Source organism: Bos grunniens, chromosome 23, assembly GCF_055505025.1.
Source record: "Bos grunniens cultivar Pamir isolate PY7600 chromosome 23, Bosgru_T2T1.0, whole genome shotgun sequence".
NCBI classification, from domain to species: Eukaryota; Metazoa; Chordata; class Mammalia; order Artiodactyla; family Bovidae; genus Bos; species Bos grunniens.
This window is the reverse complement of record NC_141187.1, coordinates 29,073,101-29,100,042: the sequence shown is the minus strand read 5'-3', so window position 1 is coordinate 29,100,042 and position 26,942 is coordinate 29,073,101. Positions and strand designations below refer to the sequence as shown.

The 26,942-nt window shown below is 51.3% G+C and overlaps 3 protein-coding genes and 1 long non-coding RNA gene across 17 annotated transcripts; 2 read left to right on the top strand and 2 right to left on the bottom strand.

Annotated features, from left to right (window-relative positions):
- Nucleotides 1–1,420: 1,420 nt before the first annotated feature.
- On the bottom strand, nt 1,421–20,443 carry ABHD16A (abhydrolase domain containing 16A, phospholipase). Of its 10 annotated transcripts, none has more exons than XM_086369343.1 (21): nt 20,188–20,443; nt 13,896–13,962; nt 12,626–12,682; nt 11,844–11,910; nt 11,510–11,596; nt 9,045–9,130; nt 7,359–7,432; nt 7,051–7,252; nt 5,599–5,713; nt 5,389–5,490; nt 4,898–4,961; nt 4,424–4,473; nt 3,865–3,988; nt 3,355–3,459; nt 3,057–3,120; nt 2,662–2,718; nt 2,450–2,512; nt 2,247–2,323; nt 2,064–2,162; nt 1,922–1,968; nt 1,421–1,747 (listed from the first exon to the last, which is right to left on the bottom strand). In XM_086369343.1, exons 8-21 carry the CDS (start codon nt 7,200–7,202, stop codon nt 1,664–1,666), a joined length of 1,203 nt encoding a protein of 400 aa, XP_086225469.1. In that variant the 5' UTR covers nt 7,203–7,252; nt 7,359–7,432; nt 9,045–9,130; nt 11,510–11,596; nt 11,844–11,910; nt 12,626–12,682; nt 13,896–13,962; nt 20,188–20,443; the 3' UTR covers nt 1,421–1,663. The 10 variants fall into 10 exon arrangements, with proteins under 10 accessions (XP_086225469.1, XP_086225472.1, XP_086225467.1 ...); XM_086369346.1 differs by having other exon boundaries at nt 7,051–7,173; nt 13,896–14,022; nt 20,188–20,427; XM_086369341.1 differs by lacking the exon at nt 13,896–13,962 and having other exon boundaries at nt 7,051–7,173; nt 20,188–20,384.
- LOC147347076 (uncharacterized) lies at nt 2,255–6,145 on the top strand. Of its 2 annotated transcripts, none has more exons than XR_015152115.1 (3): nt 2,255–2,348; nt 2,812–2,873; nt 5,836–6,145. It is a non-coding gene; the product is annotated as an uncharacterized LOC147347076 (long non-coding RNA). The 2 variants fall into 2 exon arrangements; XR_015152116.1 differs by having other exon boundaries at nt 2,812–5,166.
- LOC147347073 (lymphocyte antigen 6 complex locus protein G6f) lies at nt 16,544–26,229 on the top strand. Of its 4 annotated transcripts, none has more exons than XM_086369405.1 (5): nt 16,544–16,736; nt 17,231–17,908; nt 18,820–18,975; nt 24,524–24,670; nt 25,932–26,229. In XM_086369405.1, exons 1-5 carry the CDS (start codon nt 16,679–16,681, stop codon nt 26,153–26,155), a joined length of 1,263 nt encoding a protein of 420 aa, XP_086225531.1. In that variant the 5' UTR covers nt 16,544–16,678; the 3' UTR covers nt 26,156–26,229. The 4 variants fall into 4 exon arrangements, with proteins under 4 accessions (XP_086225531.1, XP_086225532.1, XP_086225528.1 ...); XM_086369406.1 differs by lacking the exons at nt 24,524–24,670; nt 25,932–26,229 and adding exons at nt 19,118–19,184; nt 19,320–19,471; XM_086369402.1 differs by lacking the exons at nt 16,544–16,736; nt 17,231–17,908 and having other exon boundaries at nt 18,966–19,184.
- Nucleotides 20,909–22,699, bottom strand: LOC147347074 (lymphocyte antigen 6G6e-like). Its single transcript, XM_086369400.1, has 3 exons — nt 22,548–22,699; nt 21,723–21,848; nt 20,909–21,581 (listed from the first exon to the last, which is right to left on the bottom strand). The coding sequence occupies exons 1-3, from the start codon at nt 22,597–22,599 to the stop codon at nt 21,283–21,285; spliced, it is 477 nt and encodes a 158-aa protein (XP_086225526.1). The 5' UTR covers nt 22,600–22,699; the 3' UTR covers nt 20,909–21,282.
- Nucleotides 26,230–26,942: the final 713 nt, after the last annotated feature.

Below are 26,942 nucleotides of genomic sequence, written 5' to 3'. Positions count from 1 at the left end.
GGTGTGAAAGGTGGGGCCCCCCTATTTGCATTTAAGGAGGTTCCCTTGGCTGAACAAAGACTTGGTTTCCAGGGGACTAATGTGACCTAATGGGTCTGGAAGGCCAGGTTCAGAATCATGCAGCTGGTCCCACACCTTCACATTCCACCCTGTTTGCTCCCTAGGACAGGACAGAGGGGAGGGGTGCCAGTATCAGCTCTCCAGTATTGACTAAAGGTGGAGCATTGTGGAGCTGCAGTCAGTCTCTTCTAACCCCAAATAGCAGACAATGTGTCACCTGACAAGTCTCAGATCACTCCTTCCAGTGGAGGCTCAGTGTGTTTCCCTTGAAGGAGCCGCTGAGCTGGTTGGGGCAGACAGCCTCTGCCCCTGGAATTGCAGGGGAGCTTTGTGCATTGAGGTTGGAGGAGACACTGAAGTTAAACTGTATCCTGAACCTCACAATATAGTTGCTCACCGTAAGTATCTTGTTCAAAATGGTGGGCCCAGAGTGGTAAACCTAGGAGTATTTCATCTGGAAAAGAGGTTTCCAAGGGAAGAAGCTGGCCAGGCAACAAATGATGGGTGGGAGAGGGACTCATTCTGCTCCACAACGTCCAAGGAATGGAAATAGAATGGAAGAAATGGCAACCCCCTCCAGTATTCCTGCCTGGAGAACCCCATGGACAGAGGAGCCTGGTGGGCTCCAGTCCACGGGGTGGCAAAGAGTCAGACATGATTGAGTGACTAACACTACAGGGAACCGATAGTGTTTCCTGGTTCAAACCAGGAGTATTCTAACAGCTGTCCAATAAAGTGAAGTATGGCTCTGGGAAGACCTGAGTCCTTGGCACCTTGTCCTCAGTCCCTGGCAGGGCCTGTGTTTGTTGAATTGCAAAGAGGGTGTGAAGAGAGAGACTTGACATGGTGAGGAGGCTATGCAGGGTTTGCTGCATTCAACATGGGGAACAAGCCATTCCTCACTCCCCATGGAAAGAGCAAGAACTAAGCAATAAAAACTGGAGGTACTGATGCTGGAACCATGCAGGCTGGACCTAGAAATCGGTAGAATTGCTGCGTAGGTCTAAGTCAGGTGCTAGGAAGTACTTTGTAAACAACAGAGCTCATGAACTGTGAGCATTGGAGGCAACCGTGGTCTCCTGGGGTGGTTGTATGTAGGAAGACCTAGGTAGGTACCAGGGAGGCTGCACAGTGGTGATGGTACTAGGCATGCCAGGGAAAGGCAAGAGTGGGGGACCCACTGGACAAGGACAACTCAGGTTGGGGGCTGATTGCCTGGGGCAACAGCAGAGATGGTAAGGGTTAAATTGGCTGCCTGAAGTGGGGTTTCTCAAAGCCCAGTCATTTGGAGCTTCAACTCTTCCGCACTCCCAACCCTGGCTTCCTGGATAGCTGGGAAGTCACAAAATTAGCCAGCCGGTAGAAAAAATACTTTTATTAATTATTAGGAATAATTCATTCATTTAATGCAGGGTGTGTGTTGGGAAGGTTAGGTACTGCCGGATGGATGAGGGGAAACGTGCAAGAGAACGGTGAGAAGGGGGGGTGGTCCCCCTGCTTGCCAGAAACTATAAACAGCAAAATAAACACAGAGAATCACAAACAGGGTCCTTCCTCATGTCTCCGTCCATCCATTCCTCCAGAATGAGTCCCAGTGTGGTCCCTAGAGGTGCCAGGGCATCTGGAAGTTCTGGGTTGGGAGTGGGGTGCAGTGTGTGGCTTCGAAGTTATTCAGATGCTTCTGAGCCTGAGGGGAGAAGGTGGGACAGGTGGGGTGCAGAGCACAGACACCTTCTGAACCAACTACCCACTTTAAAGAAGCTGCTCCTTCCAATGCTTACAGGGTACCCCCGTCCCCAAGCCCCACCTGTGCCCCTGGCCATCCAGGCACCCTCTTCCTGCTTCCCACGCCTTAGCTCACCAGAAACAAAGCCAGCTGCCGTCTTCCGTCTGCACTCATGTCCTCCCCTGCAGAGAGAAGGTGCTCAAACATGGGCCACCCATCTGGGTATTCACCCCCTTCCCGGGCTCTTCCCAACCCCTTCTGCCCCAGCACTCCTTACCCACGCTCCAGGGGAATTCAGGCCCATGTTCTGCCTGGTAGGAGCGGAGGACGGACAGGCACCAGTCCTCCTCCACCTCCCACCGGCTGTAAATCGAGGCTGGTCATGGAGAGAGACGAGTGCCCATCAGCATCCTGGTCTTGCCAGGCCCCCAACCAAAGCCCTCAGCAGATCCCCTTTCACCTTCCTCCAGCTGTGAGGAGGCCTCCAGCCACTGCCTCACCACTCGAAGACCCTCCTCCGCCATCACCCGGGGATACCTATGGAGGAGCACCGGGACAAAAGGTCAGGACCCAGTCCTCTTCATTCCTCATCCCCGAACTGCCCCCCTCCCTGCACTGTCAGTACAAACATGTATGTGCGCGCGCACACACCCTGGTTCTCACCGATGCTGCAGGAATTTCAGCAGGAGGTCATTGCCTCGGTTCGACATGATGTCCTCAGGAACCCTGGGGGGAGAAGAATGGACACTGGAGGGACTGGAGGTTGGGGAGGAAGGGTCTGGATACCTGGGTTTCTGGCGGGCATTCTTTGGGGTGGGGGGCAACTTCCTGGCTGTCTCTGGGATCCGGGAGGGCAGAAGTTCCCAGGCACTCACGTGGTGGTGATGATCTCATCTCTGGTTCTGCGGATCAGCAGCACAGGGCCCTGGTACCTTCAGAGGACAGCACAGTGGGGAGGGAGACCTCAGAACAGGGACAGGTGAAACTGACTGCCTCACCCCAGCACTAGCTGTACTTTTTTTCAGGCTTTGCTGGGAGATCCCTGCTGTGCCAGGCATGAACCGACTAGCTGCCAGATCATGAGAAGGTCCAGGGTTCCAGGGAAGCTGGGAGGGATTCGGGGTGGTGGGAGGGTCCCTCACGGGACATGGGGGCAGTGGCTTATGCTTGTACTTTGGTGCTAATTTCAGCATTTGAACACCCAGCAGCATCTCTACAGGGGATGAGGTGGGGGAAGGGTGTCGGATGCTAGACACTGGCCAGCCCTCACCTGCACAGCTGCTCTGCATTGTTTAGATTGAGATGCTGCCTCACAGTCCTGGTCACCAGGCCCCCTAACGTGAGATAAACGTGAAAGGACAGCAGACACAAGCCCCTGCCCAACACAAAGGTCCCCACTGTCCATGGAGAAGAGAAAACGGAGGTTCCCAGACAGGGGAGTCCCCCTGCTTCTCAACAATGTGGTGGTCTACTCCCCACCCACACAGAGGGGAACCATCTCCAGTGAGAACGTCTCCCGGGTCCAGCCCACCTCTTCCCTCAAGGGCAGACCTGGATGCTGCACTTACTCCAGCTGTCTGGCATGACTTTCAATGCCAAGGGCACCAGGTCATCAAAGGAGGCATCCAGGATCACGGCACTAATGTCCGGGTAGGACATGGCGGCCCACGTAGCTGGTACCAGGAAAGGAAAGAAAGGGTGAGGACCAAGGGGCTCCTGCCCACCCCCACCCCTACCCTCATCCCCCTGACCCTACAGGCCCACCCCATCCTGCCTACTAAGTTAGCCCCAGGTCTCGCCCTAACCCCTCGCTTCACTTGGCCAGGGCACTGTCCAAAGAGAACAATGAAGCGCACTGAAGACAATACCAGAGGCAACATTTACTCCTTGATCTCCCCAGGTTCTACTTTTAATTGTAGGGCACAAGGGTGAAGGAAATGTGAAGTGTACTCAAATATGATAGCTTCTTCCAGACCCACTCAGAGAGCCCACCTATTTTCTCCTCCACCCCACTCCCGGGGAGACAGAGAGATGGCCTGAGTGTGCCTACAGTAGCAGGGCAGGAAGGAGGTGGGTACCAGTGAAGCCACCGATGGACCAGGCATAGAGGATGATATCCTCGGGCTGAAAGCCCAGGCGGTGGATGGCAAACTGGACCACCACATCCATGGCGTTGGCCTCATTCTGTGGGAACGGCACCCCCTGCAGGAAGAAGGGCAAAGGGTCAGCACAAAAGACCACCTGCCCACCACCCCCCTCCCAGCATGGACCCTTCCTGCAGCTACACTGCAATAGACAGTGAAGATGGAACTGCAGCTCTGAACAGACAATTCAGAGAGCTATCATCTTACTTAATGGAATAGACTCCTGTCAGTGGCATTAAAAATAAATAAATAATAGGGCCAAGAGAGGGGCTGTTCTCTCTAGAAACCAGTCATTTATAACAAGATCCACTATCTCCCCTCCTGCCAAACCCCCAGTGTAAGAGGAGGAGGCTTGCAGCTCCCCACCCTTGGCACCCAGGTCACAGGTGAGTGGGAGGTCCTACAGAAATATAGACCCCTTTCCCTGACTCCAGTGACTGACCACAGGGAGACAGGCTATAATTCAGGAAAAAGAATTTAAAGAAGGCCTCACCGTGCTTCCAGCAAAGCCTGGATGATTCCAGCCCAGGACTGAATATCCAGCTGTAACACAGAGGGAGAAAGGGCTGGGACCTCATGGCCTATGACCTCTGGCCACTCTCTGCTCCTAGCTCTGGGGGAAGGAGCAGAAGGACACTGGAACTCTTAACACCCAACACAGAAGCAAATAACTCCAAGCCTTCCCAGAATGGGAAGATGACAAAAAGGTTCTGATGCAGCAGAAGGGACAGAGATGTGACTATTGAGGCGTGGGAACAGAACCAAGAGCACAATAGGGTGAGGGACACAGCCCAAGGGGAGGGATGTAAGGTTAGCAAAGCAAATGGGCAATAGGCTCTTCCCGAAGGCAAGGGTCTCAAACCTCACTCGAGAAGGTGGTTAGGCCCTGGGAGGTCCTATCCATGTGGGGAGGTGGGGACATTCCATCCCAAGGGGCGGAGATAAGAGGGCTGAGCCATGGGCCTACCTTCCAGAGGTGTGGAGACGCAGCCCACCTCATAGAAGCCTGCGTTCCCCTCACAGCAGATCACCTAGAAAGGGAGCAGGAAGAAGCCCAGTTGGGACTGAAAATCCCCCTACTGGCAGGGAGGGCAGCCTCTGGGGGCCCTGCATGTGGTAAAGAAGCCTGCGTTCCCCTCACAGCAGATCACCTAGAAAGGGAGCAGGAAGAAGCCCAGTTGGGACTGAAAATCCCCCTACTGGCAGGGAGGGCAGCCTCTGGGGGCCCTGCATGTGGTAAGCATCCAGAGGCAACTATTATGATGATGTCTTTTTGGTCCCTGCATGTCAACTCCTTCATCCATTTCTCTCTTACAGGGATTTCCTACACCAAGAGGTTGGTAGGGAGGAGGTGGGAGCTGGGATGATCCCCACTGGGCTTCCTCAGGGCTGCAGCAGACCCCAGCACTTCCACTGCCCTCCCCACACTCTACCTTTGGGCTCCCTGTGCCCACTCACCAGCTTCTGTCCCTGGGGCTCAGCTGTCCCTCGTCGGTCCACAAACATGGTGTCAATTTCATTGCCATCGCAGGCCAGCAGCTTTGCCCGGCGCCCATGACACTGAGCAGAGAGGATGCATTGGCCAAGTTGGAAGGGCAGGAGGCCACATTCATGGGTGGGGGGAGAAAGGCTGTGGGGGTGGGTGGTTGATGGGTAAGGGGGCCTTACCTCTTCCACCAGTCGGGCCTGGCCCTGCAGCAGCACAGGCATGAGGGCCTTCTGGAGCAGGTACACAGAGCCCGGATACAGCATCCGGCGCCCCAGGGTGTGTGCTACCAGGTAGCTGTGGGGAACACGGGGTTAATGAACCTCAAACAGGGGAGTCCAGGGACCATCCCAGCCCTAGCACTCAGACTGTGGTCTGCTTCACCTCTGACCCTCACAGTTTCGTTTTTCCTTTTCTAGGACTTAATGAACCAATATACGTACCAATTTTTCAAACATCTTTTGTTTGGTTTTTGGTTTTTGGCTGTGCCATGTGTTTTGCGGGATCTTCCTTCCCGGACCAGAGACTGAACCCATGTCCTCAGCAGAGAAAGTGTGGAGTCCTAACCACTGGACTGGCAGAGAACTCCCTTCTCTAACTATTTTTACTGCAACCTTTTAAAGATAATTTATATCGTGGTCTAGGACACACATATGCATATATTAATCTTGAAAGTTTTATGAGATAACACTTTGTATATACAACAAGTAAAAGCAAAGTAATTAACAATTATGATTCTGTTACTGTATTTATTAAAAGTCCCCAAGTAAATAATACTGTTTATTACGATACGCCTGGTTATCTACCATGTAGTAGGTGCCAAGAGCCTAGCATAGGGTACTCTGGGCTTAATAAATATTTCTTGAACAAATGCACTAGTTTAGACACATCAGATGTGGCAGGTGCCACTCCTTAAAAAGATAGTTAACCATGTCCAGTCAATCCCAAAGGAGGGTCTGTCCCCAGAAAACTCTACAAACTTGTCCAGCAGACCCCCTCAACATCTCAAACTTGGCTCTTCCCTCTGATCAATCAGCACACAGTCCAAAACCCACCACCGAGTCCACCCCCTTCCTTGGTATCTTCCAACCTGCCTCCTAGCCCCCAGCAACAGAAAACTCCCACAGTGGCCTGACCACTGGAAGATCCAGGTGGCCACTGTGGTTACTTGGGCTTTACCTCGTGCTCTCGGGCATCCAGGCAAAGAGGAAACCCTTCAGAGTATGTTAAATCTCACCAACTCTATGAGGCAGGCTGTTCAAAGATGTAGAGGCTGGAACTGCCTCACAGTGGAAAAACCAAGGAGCAGCAGGACCAGGCTAGGGCCGCAGCCGCCAAAAGACCCTGCAGCAGCCAAGGCCGTGCGTCCCCTCCCCACCCACAACCTCATCCTTCCCCCTCAGTCTCGCTGAAGAGCTGTTGTGTCAGACACAACTGTGTTAATATCCCAGCTCTTCAGGTACCACCTGGGAGGCTGTGGAGCTCTCTGAACCTCTTGTTTTTCACACACACACAATGCGATAGCCATGGCACCAGGCCTAATAAATGACAGTCATCCTCCAGTGGAGCACCCTGTCCTGGAGCTGCACCCCATGTTCCCTCCACCTCAGCTCGCCTCCTCCCTGTCTTCCTACCTGGTGATCTGACAAGGCAGCTTCTTGACTCGGTTAAGGAAGGTGTCAGCCGTCCCCCGGTGCAGGGGCTCTGGGCGGAGCAGGGCCACACCCCGGCGGGAAGGGCCCCCCCGGGACTCCTTCCTGAGGAACGGAAAGATGCAGGGGAGCATGGGGTGAGGAGCAGCAAGCTGGACGTCTGAGGTCCGTAGGATGCTGGGGTCTAGGAGTGAGGAGATGGCGCTGGAAGGCAAGCACTGGACCCCAGGAGGGGCTGGAGGTGGGGGACAGGTCAGAACAGGGAGGCAGCGAAAGAACTGGGGCCTCACCGGCTGCTGGGTTCTTCCCAGTGGAAGTCGACTGGCCAGCTCCTGAAGTCGAAGTTGTAGTTGGCAAGCTGCCTCTGTGGTGGGCAGAGAGATATGTGGGATGATAAGGGGAGTTGGAGGGGGGAGGCCCACCTACCCGCCCTGGACACTCCCACCACCCAGAGGACTGGCCCCCAAACATCATGGCGGGGACATGCAGAGGTCAGCACCCTCTGGTTGGCAGATGGAAAGTTCTGCCAGGACCAGCAAAATCAGGAAAGAGAGGATGCCCTATTAAGGTATCAAGACTGGCCTGTCTGCCCTCCTCCAGAAGAGGAGCCAAAGACTCTTCACTTTTCTAAAATCTAAGGCTGACTCACCCCCAGCAGGAGTGGCTGGAGGGGCTGGTGCTTCTGAGGGAGAAGGCAGGGGGCCTGTTCATTGGTCATTGCTCCCTTCCCCACCTGGGTCCTTCACACAATGCTGACTTGAAGGACTGAAACATCTGTCCCAAGACTGGGTGAGGGGGAAAGAGGGAAGTCGTACACACAGGAGCCCCTCTGCACCCGGGCCACCATCTGAACCAAGCTCTCTCTGACTTCCATCTTCCATCTTCCTGGCCACCTCCCTTCCCTCAGTTCCTGCAGCCACGGGTCACCCAGACCCTCTGTGCCTCCATTCCCTCCACCAATCAGTCCACGTGCTTTTTGAGGGCAGCGGGAGCTGCGCTGTATTCCTTCCACTCTGCTGTATTCCCTCCCCCGCCCCCAGAGCTCCCAGCACTCTATTTTGAGAATAGTTTTTTTATTTTCTGTCACAGACTGTTTTTTTTTTTGACATTTTCAAAAATAACTGGACTGAGAGAGAGCAATAGCAACATTCTACAAAAATGTAAATGGTGAAACAAAACAAAATGCAGGGAAGCAAATTTCAGGCGAGCTCTGTTCAGGCCTGGACCCAAACACAGCCTGAGTCACTCCTTGCTCGGTGACTGTGCCTGGGTCTTGTAACCTCTCTTTGTCTCTCAGACATATAAAGAAGGGTAATAATGCCACCTCACACTGTGGTTGTGAGGATTAGAAGGGGTGTATGCATAATGCGTGGTGGAGCATCCTTACAAAGCTCCGTAAGTGGTGGTGTGGAGCAACCAGTAATCTGACAATGGTGGTCAGAGCTGTTTGACCTAGAGACCTCTTTGTAACAGGAAAGAGCTTTATAGGGCCCTGAAGCCCCTTCTCAAAGATAATTACATGCCAGCACTGGCTGGGCTGGCGCAACTCCAAGGACACTCTGCCCTAGCCTTTCTCGCTCCCAGCTCCATGGTGTGCTCTTGAGCACAAGGATGGACATACCTGTCTGTCTTGTCCCATCCCTGAACAAAAACTAGTACAGTATTCAATGCACACAAAAAATAAACAAACATTTGGGAGAACAAGCTGTTGTGATAGAGAGGAAAGCCCCTTCTAGGAAATGCTGTGGAATGTTTCCACGTCTAGACAATTCTGCAGATGGAGGGTAGAGGATTGCACTAGTGGAATATTCCATCAGAAGTGGGGAGGGAAATTACCTCCGGCGGACAGTTTACTTGTGGAGGGGAGAAGGGGTCCAGCCACGTGCAAGCAAACACCCAGCATGGTGGCTGGGGAGACCCATCTGCCTGCTTGGGCGAAGCTGGCCGGTGACTGGGGAGACGGCGGAGCCTCTCACCTTGTTTTCTGCGGAGTGGTTCCTATGTGTTGCCTCTAAAATGGTGATGAACTGCCGGTACTGGGGGTTGGTCCAGCGGCCAATGCCTGGTGGAGAGAGGATAGGAAACCACATCAGGAAAACTGGGAAGCAAGATGGGAGGGTTTCAGGAAGAGAATCAGAGATGGGCAAAGAGAAACGAGAGAAGAACAGAGGGCCCTGGATCTGGGGAAACGGGTGACCTGAGACGACTCCCTTCCTCCACATTCCAGCCATTGGCATTCTTCCCCTCCCTAACTTCTCCAGTTGGTTTCTTCCTAGACTATGGACCTTCCACCCTTCAGGAAGTTCATTCTTCCCAGTCTTAAAACACTTGTCACTTGCCCTCAGGCTTTACCCTTGCTGCCACTGGGCTTTTCTCCTTGTCCCTCTACCCTTCTCCAGTGCTACCTTTCTGTCTCCTTCCTGCAAATTCTAACTCCGTGCATCTGGTTTCACAGTTCTTATCCCATGATTACTTCCTCATTACATCCAAGTTCCCTTCCTCTGTCTTCATTCTCTTTTAACTGTGCCTCTCAGCACTCTTCCTGTCTGTCCAAATTCCTTTCTCCTGTCTCCTGGGGCCATCTTTGCCTCCTTTCAATTTCTCCCCTGCCTCCCTTCCCCTTCCCTCCCTGAATCCAAGGCCATTCTCAACACTGAGCTCTTTTTTCTCTTTGCTCAGCCCCTCGTTGATCCTATCTGCTCTCTCTTCGCTGCTGGGGAGTCTCAACTGACTTCTCGGCCTCTCCTGACCCGACAGGTGTCAGACATGGGACAGACAGGGGAGAGGCAGCGGGAAACCAGACACGCAGGTCCTGGTGCTCAGAGAGGTAGCATTTTGGTTGGGAGCAGGGTGGGGCTGGAGAGAGACAGTAAATGAGTAAATAAGAAAAATGAAGAGAGGGATAAAGGCTATAAAGAAAATAAAAGCAGAAGGAACTAGAATGCTATGTATCATCAAGGGGAGTGCCCCCCATACAATACTGAGAATGAAAAGAGCTGAAGCATGATTTGGAGGGAATGATGTCATTTATGCTAAAAATGTTAACTGCACCCCTCCAAATGCTATCTAGTGTTTATACTTGTCATTTTGCACAGATTCTGAGATGCAGATTATTTTTTTCATATTTGAAAACTCTGCAATTGATATGCATTTACAGTTCATAGCAGTTTAGATGTGATGGAATGAGGTCAGTATTTTGTAAAAGTATACAAATATAAACCAGGAAAAAGAAAAACCCACACCAGATGACAATGGTTACTTCTGGGGCTGGGGAAGATTCCAATAGGAACGCCAACTCTGTAATGCTTTAGCACTGGTTTGGCAAAAAAATTCGTTCAGGCTTTTCCACTCTTACAGAAAAACCTGAATGAACTTTTTGGCCAATCCTGTATTTTATGGACAAAAGGTATTTGAAGCAATAAGCGCAAAAAACAAGCATTTTAGTTCTGATATTTTGTTTTTTGGACTTCTCTGTAGTTAATTTCTCCCCTTAATGGAAAAAAAAAAATTTGAAAATTAAGACAAAACTGAGGAATGGGAGCAACTTTTAGATAGGCAGGGCGGGCCTCTCTGGGGAGGAAACTCAGCCCTTTGGAAATCAGGAGGCAGAACAGGTAGAAGGTCCTCACCCCAGACTGGACCCAAAGGCAGCCACCCAGCTCCTGACCCCACCACTCCCTTCTTAGGCATCCCCCTTACCCGCTTTTCATCAGGTGTAGCTGCCCAGAGGGCAATGGTTTGGCTTATCTCTTTTCATTTTTTAAACTGTGAGATAATAACGTATTTACATAAAGCATACATTCAGTACAAACATGTTTAAAGTACAAACATTCCTGGGCTGATCACTGGGATCAAGAAAGAGAACAAAGCTGCCTCCCACCAGGGGTCCTCCCCAGCCTGTTCTCTCCCCCTTCCCAGGTAATCACTCTCCCGACTTTTGACTTTTAAGACAGTCAGGCCTGTGTTTCTCTTTAGTGTTGTGCCGCTTATTTATGCATCCCTTGGAACTTTATGTAAATGGAAACATAGTGCATAAATTATTTGGTGGTCCCGGTTGCATCTGTGAGATTCATCTGTGTAGCTGAGTGTAACCAGTTCGTTCAGTGCCTTGCTCTCTGGTGTTCTGTGGTAGGACTCGACCTTCTAATGTATTTATCCATCCTGCTATGTGGGGTCATAGAGTCCAGTTTAGGATTATTACAAACATACATGGATATGTATGGAGCTGTTGGAGGGTATATGCAGCTTTTCTAGATAATAGCAAACCTTTTTGCTAAGTATTTGTTCATACTTATGACCCAAGCCCTTTAAGGAAAGGATCATGTCTTGACCACTGATTACTTCCCCTCAGGGCCTAGCACCAAAAGGTATTTGCAGAAGGTATTTAATGAATATTTACCCAATGATGGACAGATCCAAACCAGGCTCCCTCTCCACCTACCTCGGAGGCAGGCCACTCCTGCCAACAGTAGAAGCAGTGTCCCAGCATAGTGAGAAAATGGCACCACTTTGGACAAACTCAAGTAACCTGGGAGGGGAGAAGGATTATGTGAAAAGCTTTCCCCACTGTCCCCCAGCCCCTCTTCCAAGTTCAGTCCCAACCTCCCCACTACACCCTCTTTGGGGGACAGCAGGCCCTCAGAGGAAGAAGATGCCTGATGGAAGAGGGAAGCCAAGCCATCCTCATCACAGGTCCCCTTTCCTCATTGGGGAATCGGCTCAGCTGCCAATGATCTGCCCATTTCCTGTCCCACCACCTTTGAAGTCACACTGACCTTTCCTGTACAAGTAGAAGAAGGCGAAGGGAGAGGAGTAGTAAGAGATGGACCAGAAGACTGAAGCCTGCAGCAGAGAGACAGGAACAAGCAATCAATACACATACACACAGGTCTGCCATTACCAGGTCCAGGCTCTGAGCAAAGTGAATAACCTGAGGGATATCACATCAAGTACCTATTCTGTGCATGACACCACGCACACAGTAGGTGCTCAATTATTTGCTGAAAGGTAGTGTGTCAGAGCGTTAACAGAGGCTGGGAAAACTAGGCACAGCTTCTATTCTCTTCCTCTCATCACCTCTGGACATAATTTCATCACACGTAAAGACCAGTCTCTTTCCACTCAAGGTAATCAAGCCTTTTCAATCAGCCCTGCTCAGGACAGTCCCTGGCCCGGTCCCTAAGAGATGCACAAATGTCACCAAAGGAACCTTGCCAGAGAGAACAGCTGTCTCTGCAGCCAAAGAGGTTAGTTGCCAGGGAGGACAGGTCACTGGGGACTGCAGGACTCAGCACCTGCGGATGGTCCCGAACGTAAACACGGTTTCCCCACGGTTCAGGCTGCCCCAGAGAAAGCCGTGCATAGGCCAAAGGGGAGTACCAAGTATGCACGCTGGAGAGCTGTCTGTGTGTATGTGTGTTGGAGATGCCCGCTGCAGAGCCCAGAGCATCCCCCACCCCCAGGGGCACTGCCTTCTCCCAGGATGGGAAGGAGAAGGTTCAAGAGGGCAACTGGGTCTGAAAAGATGCGGTAGTCCCAGATGCCAGGGCAGACATACCAGTGCCAGGATGCTGTCAGCATGTTTCTCGAGGGCACGGGGCTGATAGTACGTATCCTGCCAAAACAGATGGCTGAATTAAGGACCCTGCTACTTGACAAGGCCTCCACCATCCCTTTTGGAAGGCCTGATGTGTGTTCAACACTCTAGTCCTAGCCCCCTAAGTCATCTCTCCTTGGATGTCTCTGCTTCCCCTCTTCCCCACCCTGACTCATAACCTGATCTCTCACTCCAGATCCTGAGAACAAACACAGGGGGCTGGACCTGGAAGCAAAAGTGAAAGCAGCTTTGGCCGACTTTTGCTCCTTTTCCACAACCGAGTTTCAAATGGATTGTGGGAGGATGGGGATCGGGGTTAGGGAAGAAACGACACCATGACAACTTTAAAAGGGAAAGAAAAGCATCGGAAGAGCAGATTCATTAAGGAAGAGAATGTGGCCGGGGGTGGGCAGTTTGTAGAGTACAATGAACATAATTGGAGACTACCGATAAAAAGGAAGAGCGCATTTAGGGGCACTGCCTACCACCTCACCGGCTTTCTTGAACACAATAATCCTGAGGTCTCTAAGGTAGACTAGGGGTGGGGTGGGGGAGACCGGATATATTAAATGTTGCAGAAGTCATTTTGAAATTCAAGGCCAGGGGAGATAAACGGAACCGGGTGAGGCACGGGGTACGAGGAAATTGAGAGTTTGATGGCAAAATCATCCAGCTCCGGAATCCGAGCGGGGTCTCTTCCAGGATTTAGGAGTCAACTGGGAACGGCATGAACCACGAAGCGCAGGGTGAGGGGTCGCGAAAGGAAAAAGCTAGGAGTGGCAGTCGGAATGAGAAAGCACTGGCAAACAGCAGTAAAGCAGGCGGTCAGTCCACAGGCGTGACTTTAACCCAGGAAGCACAAAGAGCACAGACTTTGCGGAAAACTGGCTGGACAAGCAGTCTCCCCCTATTTCCAATAATGGGTGCTTCTGGGGAGCAAAGGCCGCAAAGGGGTTTGGGTCGTACTATGTTTTTAACCAGGGGAGAATCGACTCACCCAGGAGCTGGAGTGGGGGTTAGTGACTGAAGTTGGAGTCCCAGGGACGCTGGACGGGGCCCTTTCAGAGTCCCTTTCCCGGTAGATTTTGTAGAGCCGGGGGCCTAGGACGCAGCTCAGCAGCTTCGCCATGGCCCCGGCCCGGGCCGCTGCTCTTCCAGCAGCAGGTCCCCCTGTCAGCCCCGCCCTCCCAGGGCCGCTAAGGTGTTGCGTGCCCTTGACGTCAGCACGTACCGGCTCCGCCTCGCGCCGAGTTGAGACAGTTTCAGCGCTTCTTGAGCAGGGTTTCCTGCATTTGGAGCTACGGGTGCAGCCGTAGTCAGAAATTAGTTGGAGGCGTTTTGATCGTGGAGAGTTAGAACTATCATGAGACATGGTTAAGTCACTTTTTTCTGCCCCTTAATATCGGCAGACTCTCGAGCGACAGTGAGAACAAGGGGTAAGATTAGCATTTGAAAAGAGCAACAAAAAAGATATCTAGGAATACATCTAAGAAAAGAAATGCAAGATTTTAGGAACAAATTACAGAACTTACTGAAAGAGGTAAACGAAAGCTTGAATAAATAGCTACGCCATAGTTATGAATAGGAAGATTCAGTATCGTTAAGATGTGTGAAACACTGGTTAAAAACAAAAGGATGAATTATCGCACTTAAGCGTGAACAATTCTCAGAACCATAACTGCATACAACATGACACCACAGTATAAAATTTAAAAACATAAAATTCAATGATCAATTATGTGAAAGATAAAGAGCAAATGTATAACACTGTTACACAGCATAGAGGATCGTTGGCTGAAAGGGTAATATTCTATTTCTCAAAAGGTATACTGTTTTTTTTTTTTTTTCTTTGTACCTTACACCTACATAATATATAAACCCTTTAGCTTTTCATTGTAGTAAACATATATACAGAAAGGTGCACTAATTAAATATATCTGTGAGTCTGATTCATAGATAAATTCATTTGTGTCATGTAAGAGATGTCATATGGTACTTGTCTTTCTGACTTACTTCATTTGGGCTTCCCAGGTGGCGCTAGTGGTAAAGAACCCGCCTGCCAATGCAGGAGACTTAAGCAACATGGATGGGGAAGATACCCTCAAGGAGGGTGTGGCAACCCACTCCATTTTGCCTGGAGAATCCTATGGACAGAGGAGCCTAGTAGATGACAGTCCATAGGATCTTCCCCACCCAGGGATTGAACCCGGGTCTCCCACATTGCGGGCAGACTCTTTACCACCTGAGCCACCAGGGAAGCCCTGGGTCAGGAAGAGCCCCTGGAGAAGGAAATGGCAACCCACTCCAGTAATCTTGCCTGGGAAATCCCATGGACAGAGGAGCCTGGTGAGCTACAGTCCATGGGGTCGCAAAAGAGTCCAATATCACTTAGTGACTAAGCAACAACAACAAACTTTATATACGTGGAATCATACAGCACATGCCCTTTGTTTCGGACTTTACTCCCATGTTTGTGAGATTCAACCTTGTTGCATGTCATTGTGACTTGTTCATTCTTGTTGCTATCGTTATGTGAATATACCACAGTTTATTTAGCCATTGTACAGTTGTATGTTAGATGTAGTATTTGGTGTGTATGAAATAGTTCATCAAAAACAATCTCAAAAATAGCTTTTAAAAATAAATAACACATTAAGACACTATGAGAGAAATATGAAGAGCTACCTTAAGAGAATCCTCTCTGGGGCAAAGGGGTAAATCAGTGATTTCTCTAGGCCCCTGCTATTCTCCTTGAGTAACGACTTAATATACTCATCAGGGGCTCAGAAGCAGTCTGGAATGTGCCAGGCAGCCACAAAGGAAGTCATTCTCAGTCATTTAGGGAATTCTGACTGAGTATGCTGACTTGTGCTAGATTCCCTGGAAACCAACATGAAGACTCAGCTTCTTCCCTCATGGCTAGTCTCTTGAATTGGAGGCGAGAACACGGAATGTACTTTCAGACTGATGGGAGGTGGACAGCCATGACCCCTTCTGCACAGGCTGCTGCTTTCTCTCTCTCTTTTTTTTTTAATTTTTTAGTATTTCTTTGTTTTTATAATTAAAATTCTTTTTATTTATTTATTTTTGCCCGTGCTGGGTCTTTGTTGCTGCATGAGGGCTTTCTCTAATTGCGGTGAGAGGGGGCTACTCTCTAATTGCAGTACACAGGCTTCTCTTGTTTCGGGGCATGGGCTCCAGAACACAGGCTCTGTAGTTGTGTCCATGGGCTGTTAGCCCACTGCATGCAGGACCTTCCCAGAAAGTATAAGTGTTACTCACTCAGTCCTGTCCAACTCTTTGTGATCTCATGGACTGTAGCCTTGTCCACAGGATTTTCCTGACAAGGATACTGGAGTGCGTTGCCATTTCCTGCTCCAGGGGATCTTCCTGACCCAGGGATTGAACCTGGGTCTCCGACATTGCAGGCAGGCTACCAACTAAGCCACCAAACCAGGGGTCAAACCCATGTCCCCTGAATTGGCAGGCAGATTCTTAACCACTAGACCACCAGGGAAGTCCTTTTTAAATTTATTTTAATTAATTAATTTATTTGGCTGCACTGAGTCTTAGTTGCAGGATATTTTTTTTATGAATAGTTGTGGCATGCAGGATCTTTCGTTGCGGCAGGTGGGATCTAGTTCCCTGACCAGGGATAGAACCCTGGGCCCCCTGCATTGGGAGTGTGGAGTCTCAGCCACTGGACCACCAGGCAAGTCCCTGCACAGGCTTCTTAGCACGGAGAGTCTTTGATCTGAGTTCTTCAGCCGATGTGGAGTCTGAAGCATGAGGAGATTATCCTTGGAGCGGCCTGAACTGGTCCTTTCTTGGCATGGAAAGGTGGTTGCTACTTTTTTCCCAGTGGACATTCAGCTGGGCTTTATCTCCCCGGCATTCCCATCCCCCTCAGAGGCCCATGTCACTCCAGACTAGGGAATATAGGCTTTTATCTGGGCTTTGTTTCCTCCCTGGGAATAGCAGGTCCCAGACAAGAGAACTTGGTAAGCTCTCCCCATGGCTGTCTTATTTCTCCTCCTTCTGTTCCTATGTGGGCTTCCCCAGGCTGAAACAGGTAAGGAGAAGGGGTAGGGGGATTCTTCACTTCTCCACAGGGTTGGGAGGGACTGCTGCTGTTTCTCCTTAGGGGTCTGGGAAGGTGTTTGGCTCACGAAGATAGATCTACCCGTTGACCTCCCCCTGCCTCTAATATTAGGAAAGATTCAGAGTCAATGAGGGTCCAGATCAGGCACCTTTAGAAAATAAGAGCGGACACGTAAATGCTCATTCAGAAAAGGAAAAGTGAAAGGAAGGGATACGGGCATTTGTTGGCTATTCCAGCCTTCGCCCTCCTGCCCTCAGATCCCCACATTCGCTGGAGGAGAGGTGGGGAAAGCCTTATCCTCTTCTCTCCGTCTCGCTTTTTGTAGCTGTCACTTGAGAAAGGAGCTCACAGTCAGGCCTAGTGCTGGGGGACCCCAGAAGGGAGGAAGCCAGGGGTGGGAGGTGGAGGGGTGGGATCGCTGACCTGATGGAGGTCTCTGGTCTCACACTGCCCCCTCCCCACAGACAGCATCCAGGCCATCTATGTGGTCTTGGGGGAGGCACTAGAGCTGCCATGTCCTTCACCACCTGCCCTGAATGGGGACGAATTCCTGTCCTGGTTCCACAGCCCGGCAGCAGGCTCCTCCACTGCTTTAGTGGCCCACATCCAAGTGGCCAGGCCCTCCCGAGACCCTGGGAAGCCCAGAAGAGAATCCAGGCTCACACTGCTGGGAAACTACTCTTTGTGGCTGGAAGGGTCCAAGGCAGGAGACGCCGGGCGGTACTGGTGTGCCGTGCTGGGTCAGCGCTACAGGTACCAGAACTGGAGGGTGTATGACGTCTCCGTGCTCAGAGGTGAGTGGGGGGCCTGCAGACCAGGGGCTGCTGGGAGCCAGGGAAGTCCAGACAAAGAACTGAGCAGTCCCTCTCTCCCTCCAGGATCCCAGTTCTCTGCGAGGGCTGCAGATGGATCTTCCTGCTCTGTCCTCCTGTGTTCTGTGGTCCCTGCCCGGAGCCTGGACTCTGTGACCTGGCAGGAGGGGAAGGGTCCTGTGAAGGGGGATGTGCAGTCCTTCTGGGGTGATGGGGCTACCCTGCTCTTGGTGTGTCCTGGGGAGGGGCTTCCTGAGCCCAGGGCACGTAAACCAGGAATCATCCGCTGCCTTGTGCCTCAGAACAAAGGGATCAGCTTTAGCCTGGCAGGTGAACTGAGTGATAATAAGGGAAGGGAGTTTTGCCTCCAACACATCCCCTACTGCTAGTTAGGGAATCTGTTATTGGCTGTTATTTTCCTCCACTGCCTGTAGGAGGAGGGCTATTTTTCTTTTCTCGATTGAATCCATAACAGAAAAGGGGGTTGGTTAAGCCAGATTTCTCATCGGACAGACCATAAGCCAACAGGGAGAAGAAGAATTCTGGTGGATAATCTATGATTTTTGTGGAATAGCCCTTAGCAGAAAGGAAGAAAGTAAGAAGTACTGCTGGGGCAGTTGTTTGTTGAAGAAAGGATATATGCACCGATGTTATAATGGCCCATTGATGGTGGAGGCAGAAGGAGAAAAAATATATAATTGTTTTACAATAAGAAGTCCATTATACAGAGAAAGAATGCTATTGGATGTAGAATAACCCATTCACAAGGCAGGAGGGAGGAGCAAATGGCCATTATTTTGGTAAGCAAAGGGCAGGGATGGGATTTTATTTCCCTTTGCGTCCTCAGCACCTAATCTGGGGTCTGGCATGTGGGGGGCACTCAGCGAATGCCTGTGGAGTAGATGAATGGAAGAATGAATAAACAGAAGGCACGTTCTTATTTTCTTAAAAGGGTGAATTACTGTGTAGGGCATGAGGAAAAAAATCAGAGTTATGGTTGATGGTTCAACCCAAAGTTAGCCGTCTGTGTGTAGCCTGTGGGGGCATCACCATTCAATATCAATGTTGGTTCATGAGGTCAGGGTGAGAGGCTAAGTGGGGTAGTGGATACTGGGGGCAAGGAAGTCTTGTTTTGGAAAAACCCACCAAATTATGGGGGGAAAGCCTCTGTTTGGGACACAAGGGACAGACTCCCCTCCCAGCCTCCCTCCTAATCCCTCTTGTCCTGCCCTTAACTGCAGCCTCCACGGATGCCTCCCCTGCCCTCTGTGCCCCTTCCGCAGACTGGGATGTGGCCTGGATCCTGACACTGTTGCTCACAGTGGGTCAGGGGTTCACCATTGTGGTCCTTGGCGTCATGCTCTGGAGGCAGAGGGCCCAGGGGGCTCAACACAGAAGTGAGTCCTTCCTTCCCAGAAGGGTGGATTCATATCTCACCTCTCTATCCTTCTTCTCTAGGGGAGAAGGTGGGATAAGGAAGATAGCTCTGAGTCACCTGGTGACTTCTCTGCTGCACTTCATATGGCTTTTTCTCTCCAGATGCTTCATTTCCTCAGTTCAAACCCGAGATCCAGGTCTATGAGAACATCCATTTGGCCCATCTCAGGTGAGGAGCTACTAGGGGGCAGAGGCTTAAATCTCGGAGGAGACTGAAGTTGGGGTGGGGATGGGATGCTGGTTCCCGAGGATGTGGAGGATGGAAGTATCCTTAATCTGTCTTTCTGCTTTGCAAAACCGACAGCCCACCTGCCCCTAAAACCAGGTGATCTCGAGGACATCTGCTAGGAAGTGTGACCTGCTGACTCCCTGGCCATCTGGCACCTGAAGGATTCACGAAAAGCTTGACAAGGGGGGAGGGGCTTGGAGTGCTATTTCACAGTCCGGTTGGTCTCCAGCCAAGCTGTGTATGTCTGTGAGAGTGTGTGTATATGAGTGTATGTGTGTGTGTTAAGGGGCTGGGGGCTGAAGGAAAGAAGAAGCATTATTCCATGATGTCACTTATGAAAGGGTGTGGTTTCCTGTCTCGCTGTAGCCAGTGGAGGGGTGGCCCTGAGCCTGCAGTACCATAGAGTTCAGGGGAGCCTGGGGTAACTGGCAGGGGCTGGGGAGAGGTGAGGATGGGAAGAAAGGAGACAGGAATCCAGAGACTTGAGCAGTGGTAGAGAATCAGTTTGGAGAAGGCAATGGCACCCCACTCCAGTACTCTTGCCTGGAAAATCCCATGGACGGAGGAGCCTGGTAGGCTGCAGTCCATGGGGTCGATAACAGTCGGACACGACTGAGCAACTTCACTTTCACTTTTCACTTTCATGCATTGGAGAAGGAAATGGCACCCCACTCCAGTGTTCTTGCCTGGAGAATCCCAGGGACAGGGGAGCCTGGTGGGCTGCCGTCTATGGGGTCGCACAGAGTCAGACATGACTGAAGTGAGTTAGCAGTAGAGAATCAGTTATGGGGGTACCGAAAGACAAACGGTAGAAACTGAAGAAGAGGGAAGGAAAGAGGCACAAGTCACAGGAAAAGGGAAGAGATGAAGAGAGAGAGAGAGAGGAAAATTGGAAGTATAAAGAAGGAGGATTGAAGGACAGAAGAATGGAAAGAAGACTTACCTCCAAATTAAGCCAGATCCTCACTGCCATCTCATCCTCACAAAGAAGAAATTGAGAGAGAATCAGCACCTCTAATCAGACGCCAGACTTCCTCATATGGAAGGGGAGGGGATGGAGTCAGGACGGGCGGGGGGTGCCCTTGCCCAGCCGCCACCCCACGGTTCCCTCCTTATCGTAGGCGCTCCCCCTCCTTATCCTGTGGCATCCGGAGCAGGGCACAGCTTATCGCCCTGACATCCTGGGGGCCCCACGAGTCACACACAAGCTATCTCCCTGGGCAGAGGGAGTGTCCACAGCGGTGGGTGGGTGAATTCCCTGGTGGGGTGTGTAACTGGGCCCTGCGTGTTGGATGATGAGTGAACGACAAGTCTGGGCTTGTGGAATGGGAGAGGGTGCTGGTGCTCCTAGTCTCAGGCAGCATGGAGCTGGCCTCTCAGCCACACCCTCACCACTCCACGAGGGCCCCTTTGAAATCTGCTCAAGCTTGGGCTTCACTGGAGAAAAGAGTTCTTGGAGGTATCACCTAAAAACCTTTACGCTGCAGTGGCTTAAGTAAGATATTGGCAAGAAGGAGGATGCCAACGACAGATGGAGGATGAAGTGAAAGTCATGGTTCAGGTGCCAGCACCCCTGCCCAACCTGCTAAGCAGCTCTACCTTGCTGTTAGAGATAGCACGCGTGCCTGCACAGGTACACGCACACACACACACACACAGCAGTGTTACTGAACTTCCAGATAGCACTTTTATTACATTTACTCTTCATAGTTCCCCAAACCTTCCTTCTTGATCTACCAAATAAATCTTTCCTAGCAGGACTCTCTTCCTCATCACACTTGATGCTCCTTCCATTCCCTTGCCTGGGACCCACAGCTCCTTCAAACACCTGCCTTGCCAGAGAGCTGGGGATTACAGAATGCATCAGAAACAAGCATCTAGAAAAGACCAAGGATTTAGGGCACATCTTCTTTATGGGGCTGGGCTCTGGGAACGTTCCTCTGGGCAGCTAGGGGCTGGAGCAATGCCTGGAGGAATCAGGTTTGGGGAGGGGCCTGTGAAGGTGTTGGGCCCACGGATCTGAGATCTCTGTACACAGTCAGGTTCTTGGGCAGATCTCCAAAGATCTCTGTGTAGGTGTTGCCAGGGCCGCAGTGACAGTGGAGGAGTCTTGAACTGGAGGCTGGTGGCCTCCCCAGGTGAAGCTGGCCAGGAGGACAAGCAGGGTGATGAGGAGGAGGCTGGGGAGCTGGCGCGGCGTGGTAGCCAAGTTGCACAGGTCCTGCTCGCAGCAGTGGTGTCGAAGAGTGTAGGAGCGGGACCAGTAGGTGGTGTGGCCCTGCAGGGAGCACTCGGCCCTTGGGAGGCAGCCCTTTCGCTCGATGACCTCACTCTTTTCTATGGGACAGAGGTGGTTGGGGGAGGGGAGAGCTGAGGCTGGGCAGGAAGGAGGCAAGGGCCGTGGGGTCCCACGAAAGGCAGGATTGGATAGCAGTGGGGAAGACCTAGGGAACATCCATCAGACCAGAGTCCTCCTACCTGAGGTACCAATACTGATGCCACAAACTTCATCCTCCTGACACTTGGTGGGAACAGGGTAGCAGGGCTTGACAAAGTTGCAGGTGTAACAGCGGAGCTGTCTCTGGGCCAGGGAGGCGGCAAGACCTGTGGAGTCCGTGGAGATCCGTCAGAGGAGAGGCAGACAGGACAGGTGAGAGGCCCAGCCCAGATTCAGGAATGGGCTGCACAGACAGAGGTGATACACAAAGTGGGGAAAAGGGGGTGGCGAAATGGAGGGAGAAGCAGACGCAAGTAGAAAAAGAGACAGAGAAGGGAGTGGAGACCACGCACGAAAAGGAAAAGGCAGAGAGGCACGAGGGATACAGGGAGCATGCGAGAAATACACAGATATGAACAGAAGCCAAGGGAATCAGAGGTGAACACAGAGAATGACACAAAAGCCGGGCTGGAGCCAGGAGGGGGTGCCAGTGAAGAAACTAAACAGATGGTGCTGAGTCGGATGAGAAAATAGGAATTAACATTGACCAAGGTGCCCAGCAAAGAAGCAAGAGGTGAGGTAAGGGTCAGGGGAGACAGAGGCTTGTCAAAGATGCCACAAGGAAGAGACAGTTATTCTCAAATGCCTTTGAAAGGAAATCTTTCTTATTCCACCTCATCAGGCTGGCCCGAGACCATTCCCAGTAGCTCTTCTTTCCAAACCCACTACAGCTCTCTCCTCGGCATAGGTCAGCACCCTCTCCCTCAACCCCCTACCCCTAGCTCTCAGGCTCCTTCACAAACTCCTGCCACCACCACCGCCCTACCCTGCTCCCTGTCCCCCAGGACTCTCCAGCTCACACTTACCCAGTGGCCCACCAAGGAACAGGATGCAGAGGAAGATGCTGGAGGTACCCATGTCTGGACCTGGCGGGGCTCAGGAGTCTGGGAGAATGTGATCTGCACGCTGAGATCCTAGAGCTGGAGCACCTGAGTGAGACAGGGAGGGACCAGTAAACAAACACACCTAGGGAGTGAATCTGAGGGTGAGGCGGAACAGGGACCAGACTCAACAGCCTGAAACAGCGGAGTTCCTGGCCCCGAAGCTCTCACACCCTCCCTGCCTCCTACCGGAGCCTTGTGCCCTGGGGGTCTTCTCTATTCTTGCAGCTTTCTCTTTGCTTGTCTGTCGCTTTTGAATGGTGTCTGTCAGCGTCTGTCACTTTCCCTCCTCCTCCTCTCCCTCCCTCTCCTTGTCTCAAGCTGCTCTTTGCTCTTTCATCTCCTTGTTTTTGTTTGTCTGTCTTCCCCTTCTGTGCATTTAAGTCTCTCAAAGTTACTCTCCTAAACAGCCCTGGCCCAGATCTGTTTTGCGAGTGGTGTTTGAGTGTGGACTCAGCAAGCCCCCACCCACCCACCAACCCGCAAACGCAGCTACAGACCCCACCTAGCTGCCCATCCCTTTGATCCCCCAAGCTTCAACATCTGTACCCCATAATTATCTCTCCCAGCTTACTACATTAGAGGAAATAATTAATCATGGGTGAGGCCAGAGGGACTGATGTATTTCCACTGGTGCAGGGGTAGGGTTCAGAAAGACTAGGAAGGAAGGCAGGGATAAGATTTGGGTCGGGGGTAGAGTCTGGAAGACTGGGGCTTAAGAGACTGGGGAGAAGAGTCAGCACCTGGGGAATCAGGACAGACTGTACCAGGAGTTAGAAGCAGACGGGGTGGGGAGTGAGACAGAGGAGACACAGGTATCCACTGAGTAGCAGTTTTCGAAAACATTTTTTAATCTCAAGACCTCTTTACACTCAAAAATTACTGAATACCCCAAAGAGTTTTTATTATGTAAGTTATATCAATATTTGCTATATGAGAAATTAAAGCAGAACATTTTAACAGATTCATTAAAAAATATAAAGCGATAAACCTGTTGTTATTTAGTCCCTAAGTCGTGTCTGACCCTTTGCGACCCCATGAACCTCCAGGCTCCTCTGTCCATGGAATTTTCCAGGCAAGAATACTGGAGTGGGTTGCCATTTCCTCCTCCAGGGGATCTTCCCCACCCAGGGATGGAATGTGCATCTCCTGTTTTGGCAGGGGATTCTTTACCACTGAGCCACCAGGAAAGACCCACACAGTGGTCAGAAACTGTTGCATGTTAACAAAACACATTTTTGTGAAAAATAATGTCTTTCCCAACAGTATAGTGAGAAGAGTGGCATTTCTTTACCCTTTGGGGAATCTATTTAATATGGTGCTTAACAGAAGAAATAGAAGATGGCTGGGTTTTCACATCTGCTTCTGCATTCAGCCTGTTGGGATTTTGATTGAATATATGAAGAAAATCTGACAGATATGTAGCTGGAAAAGAAAGACTGTCCAGGACTCTCTGAAAGGGTCTTAGGAACCCCAGGAGTTCTGGGGTCACCGTTTTAGACGTGTTTCTGAGATGGAGGAATTCGGGGACATCAGAGGATGCTGAGTGCTCTTTCTCTCCTGGGGAGTCCTCCCCCAGGGGGGCCTCCCTGTCCCCACTGGGGCCCCGGTGCCTTCTAGGGGAGACAGACTCTTTCCTCCCTTTTTATTGCCCTATAAAGCCCAAGGCAACGGGGATAAAAAGCCGGCAGAGTGAACACCAGGGAGGGGGGTGGGCGGGAGGGACAGGCGCTACAGACACAGGCAGACGCAATGAACCCCCTCTTTGCTGGGATCCTGCTCTGCACCTTGCTGGGGGCTGCCTTGGGTAAGGAGGCACCCGGGGCGCCTGTCACAGAGGCCCGTCGCCCTGTGCCAGCCACCCCCGAGCGCCTGATCCAGCACGTCTTCTCTCCCCCCAGGAAACCGCATGCGATGCTATGACTGCGGTGGAGGCCCCAGCGGCCTCTGCAAAGAGACGGTGACCACTTGCGGAGAGGACGAGCGCTGCGGCTTCCTGGAGCGCAAACCCCAACCAGACCTGGCACAGACCAAACTGCCTGGAAACCGTGAGTCCTCAGTGTGTCCCTCTTCCTCCCAGCCCCTCCCTGCCTCCAGCCCCTACTACTTCAGTCCTTCTGGCTTCCAGAACCTTCCAGGCTCAGTCGAGCTCTGGGCAGATGGTGCCGCTGTCAGAATGAAGCGGCCTGGAGCCCCTTCTGGCTCCTGGCACTGAGCCCCCGGAAGTCTGCTGTCTGCGTGGCCTCACCTCCCTCCTCTTTACCCTCCAGAAAGAGACTCATAGGCCCATGTACTCACAAATGGTTGAAAAAGCTCTCTACCTTGAGGGTAGGGACCGAAATATTCAACCAAACTTCTACTCTGAGGCATCAACTAAGGTCCAGGGAGGTATGTGTGTATGTATAGTCAAATTTTTTAAATTTCAAAATAATTTTAGATTGACAGAAAAGTTAATTTTATTCAAAAATAGTACAGGTTAGCACTGTATCCTTACCCAACTTCCTGTAATGTTAATGTCTTATATTACCATAGTGTGTGTGTAGTCAGTATCTTAGTCGCTCAGTTGTGTCTGACTCTCTGTGACCCTATGGACTGCAGCCCACCAGGCTCCTCTGTCCATGGGATTTTCCAGGCCAGAATACTGGAGTGGGTTGCCATTTCCATCTCTAGATCTTCCCAACCCAAGGATCAAATCTTCGTCTTCTGCATCTCCTGCATTGGCAGACAGATTCTCTACCACTGAGCCAATTGGGAAGCCCATATAACCACAGTACAATTAGCAAAATCAGAATATAACACTGGTCAGTAAGACTAATCTACAGACCTTACTCGATGTAGCCTGTTGTCCCTTTCATGTCCTTTTTCTGATCCAGGATCCACTGGTTTTTGCTCTCCTATCTTAGTTCTCACCTCTCTGTGGCAGTGCTGAGTCTTCCTTTGATTCTATGATATTGACACTTTTTTCCTTTTCTTTGTATTTCTTGATCTTGATACTTTTACTTGATCTCTGATATTTGGTACTGATGCGTTATTTTAAAGAATGTCCTGCAACTTGGATTAACCTGATATTTTCTTGTGATTAGACTGAGGTCCTGAATTTGGGGAAAGAAGTGATGTTGGTCCCTTTCAGTGGATGCTGTTAGGGCTTCACGATGTCAGCATGTTAACTGTGATAACTTGGTTTCAGGGAGGTGTTTTTTGAGGGGGGCGGAGGATCCCTTTAGGCTCCTTGAAATCATATCTGCTCTGCCCCAGAAGGCAAGTCCTCAAGCCAGGAGTTCAACATCCCAGTCTCATTTTCTCTCTCAGCCTCAGTGACCTTGATTCATCACCATCCAGCCTGCGTGGCTGCCCATCATTGCAATCGAGTGGAGACAGAAGTGGTGGGAGACGTAACTTATACGACCCACAGGGACTGCTGCGTTGGCGACCTGTGCAACAGTGCTGTGGCGAGCACTGCAGCCCCCATGAGCATTGTGGCTGCAGCAGTCACCATGCTGGCCTGGCTCTTGCCAGGACTCTGGAGAGGGTAATGGGAGCAGGGGAGGAGAAGGCAACAAGGAAATGAAGGAGATCTATGAGCCATTAAAATCTCTCGACCACTCCAGAGCTGACTGGAAAATTCCATCTTTGTTGATAAGAGGGCTGAAGGGGTAATACAGGGGCATCCAGGCTCTAGTTCAGGGGTTATCAAGGATCAGTGGACTTAGCTACAATGGTACACTTCTTACCAACTAAACCCCAAAGGACAACGGAGAATCTGCCCTAAGTGACTCCTACTTGTTGCCAGGGAGAGTCTTTCTTAGCAACAAGGATCACTGAGGGGAGCAGGCTCTGGGCTGGCCACCAGGAATCAGTGAGTCCAGTTGTCTGGGCTTGTTCCCCTTCCCCTCATTGGCAACTTGACTCCCAATATGACCATTTGGAATTGAGAAAGGAAGTGTAAACACTCTGACAGGACAGAGCCTTGGTGCCCCACCTGCCAGGCCAGGTGAGGCCTCTGACTCTAACCTGAGGGACTGAGGCCTAGAAGGAGGGTCCCAGGTCCCATCCCTGTGCAACTCTCCTACCCCTTCTGAGGAGCCCGCAAGTCAGGCTTGCACCTCCTTCTTGGCAGTACAACACAGGTGTGGCCTAAATATAGGATAAAGATTGTTTCTCAAAATACTGGGCCACCCCCAGACACTGGAAGAAAGGACAGGTCTGAAAAACCTGTTTCTCCCTTTACCCCAACCCTGGCCTCCCAGAGAAACTCCCTGAAGGGCCCTTTGGTGAGGGTGGGGGCTGAGAGTGTTATTTCCTGGGAGGGGGCTGCTGACA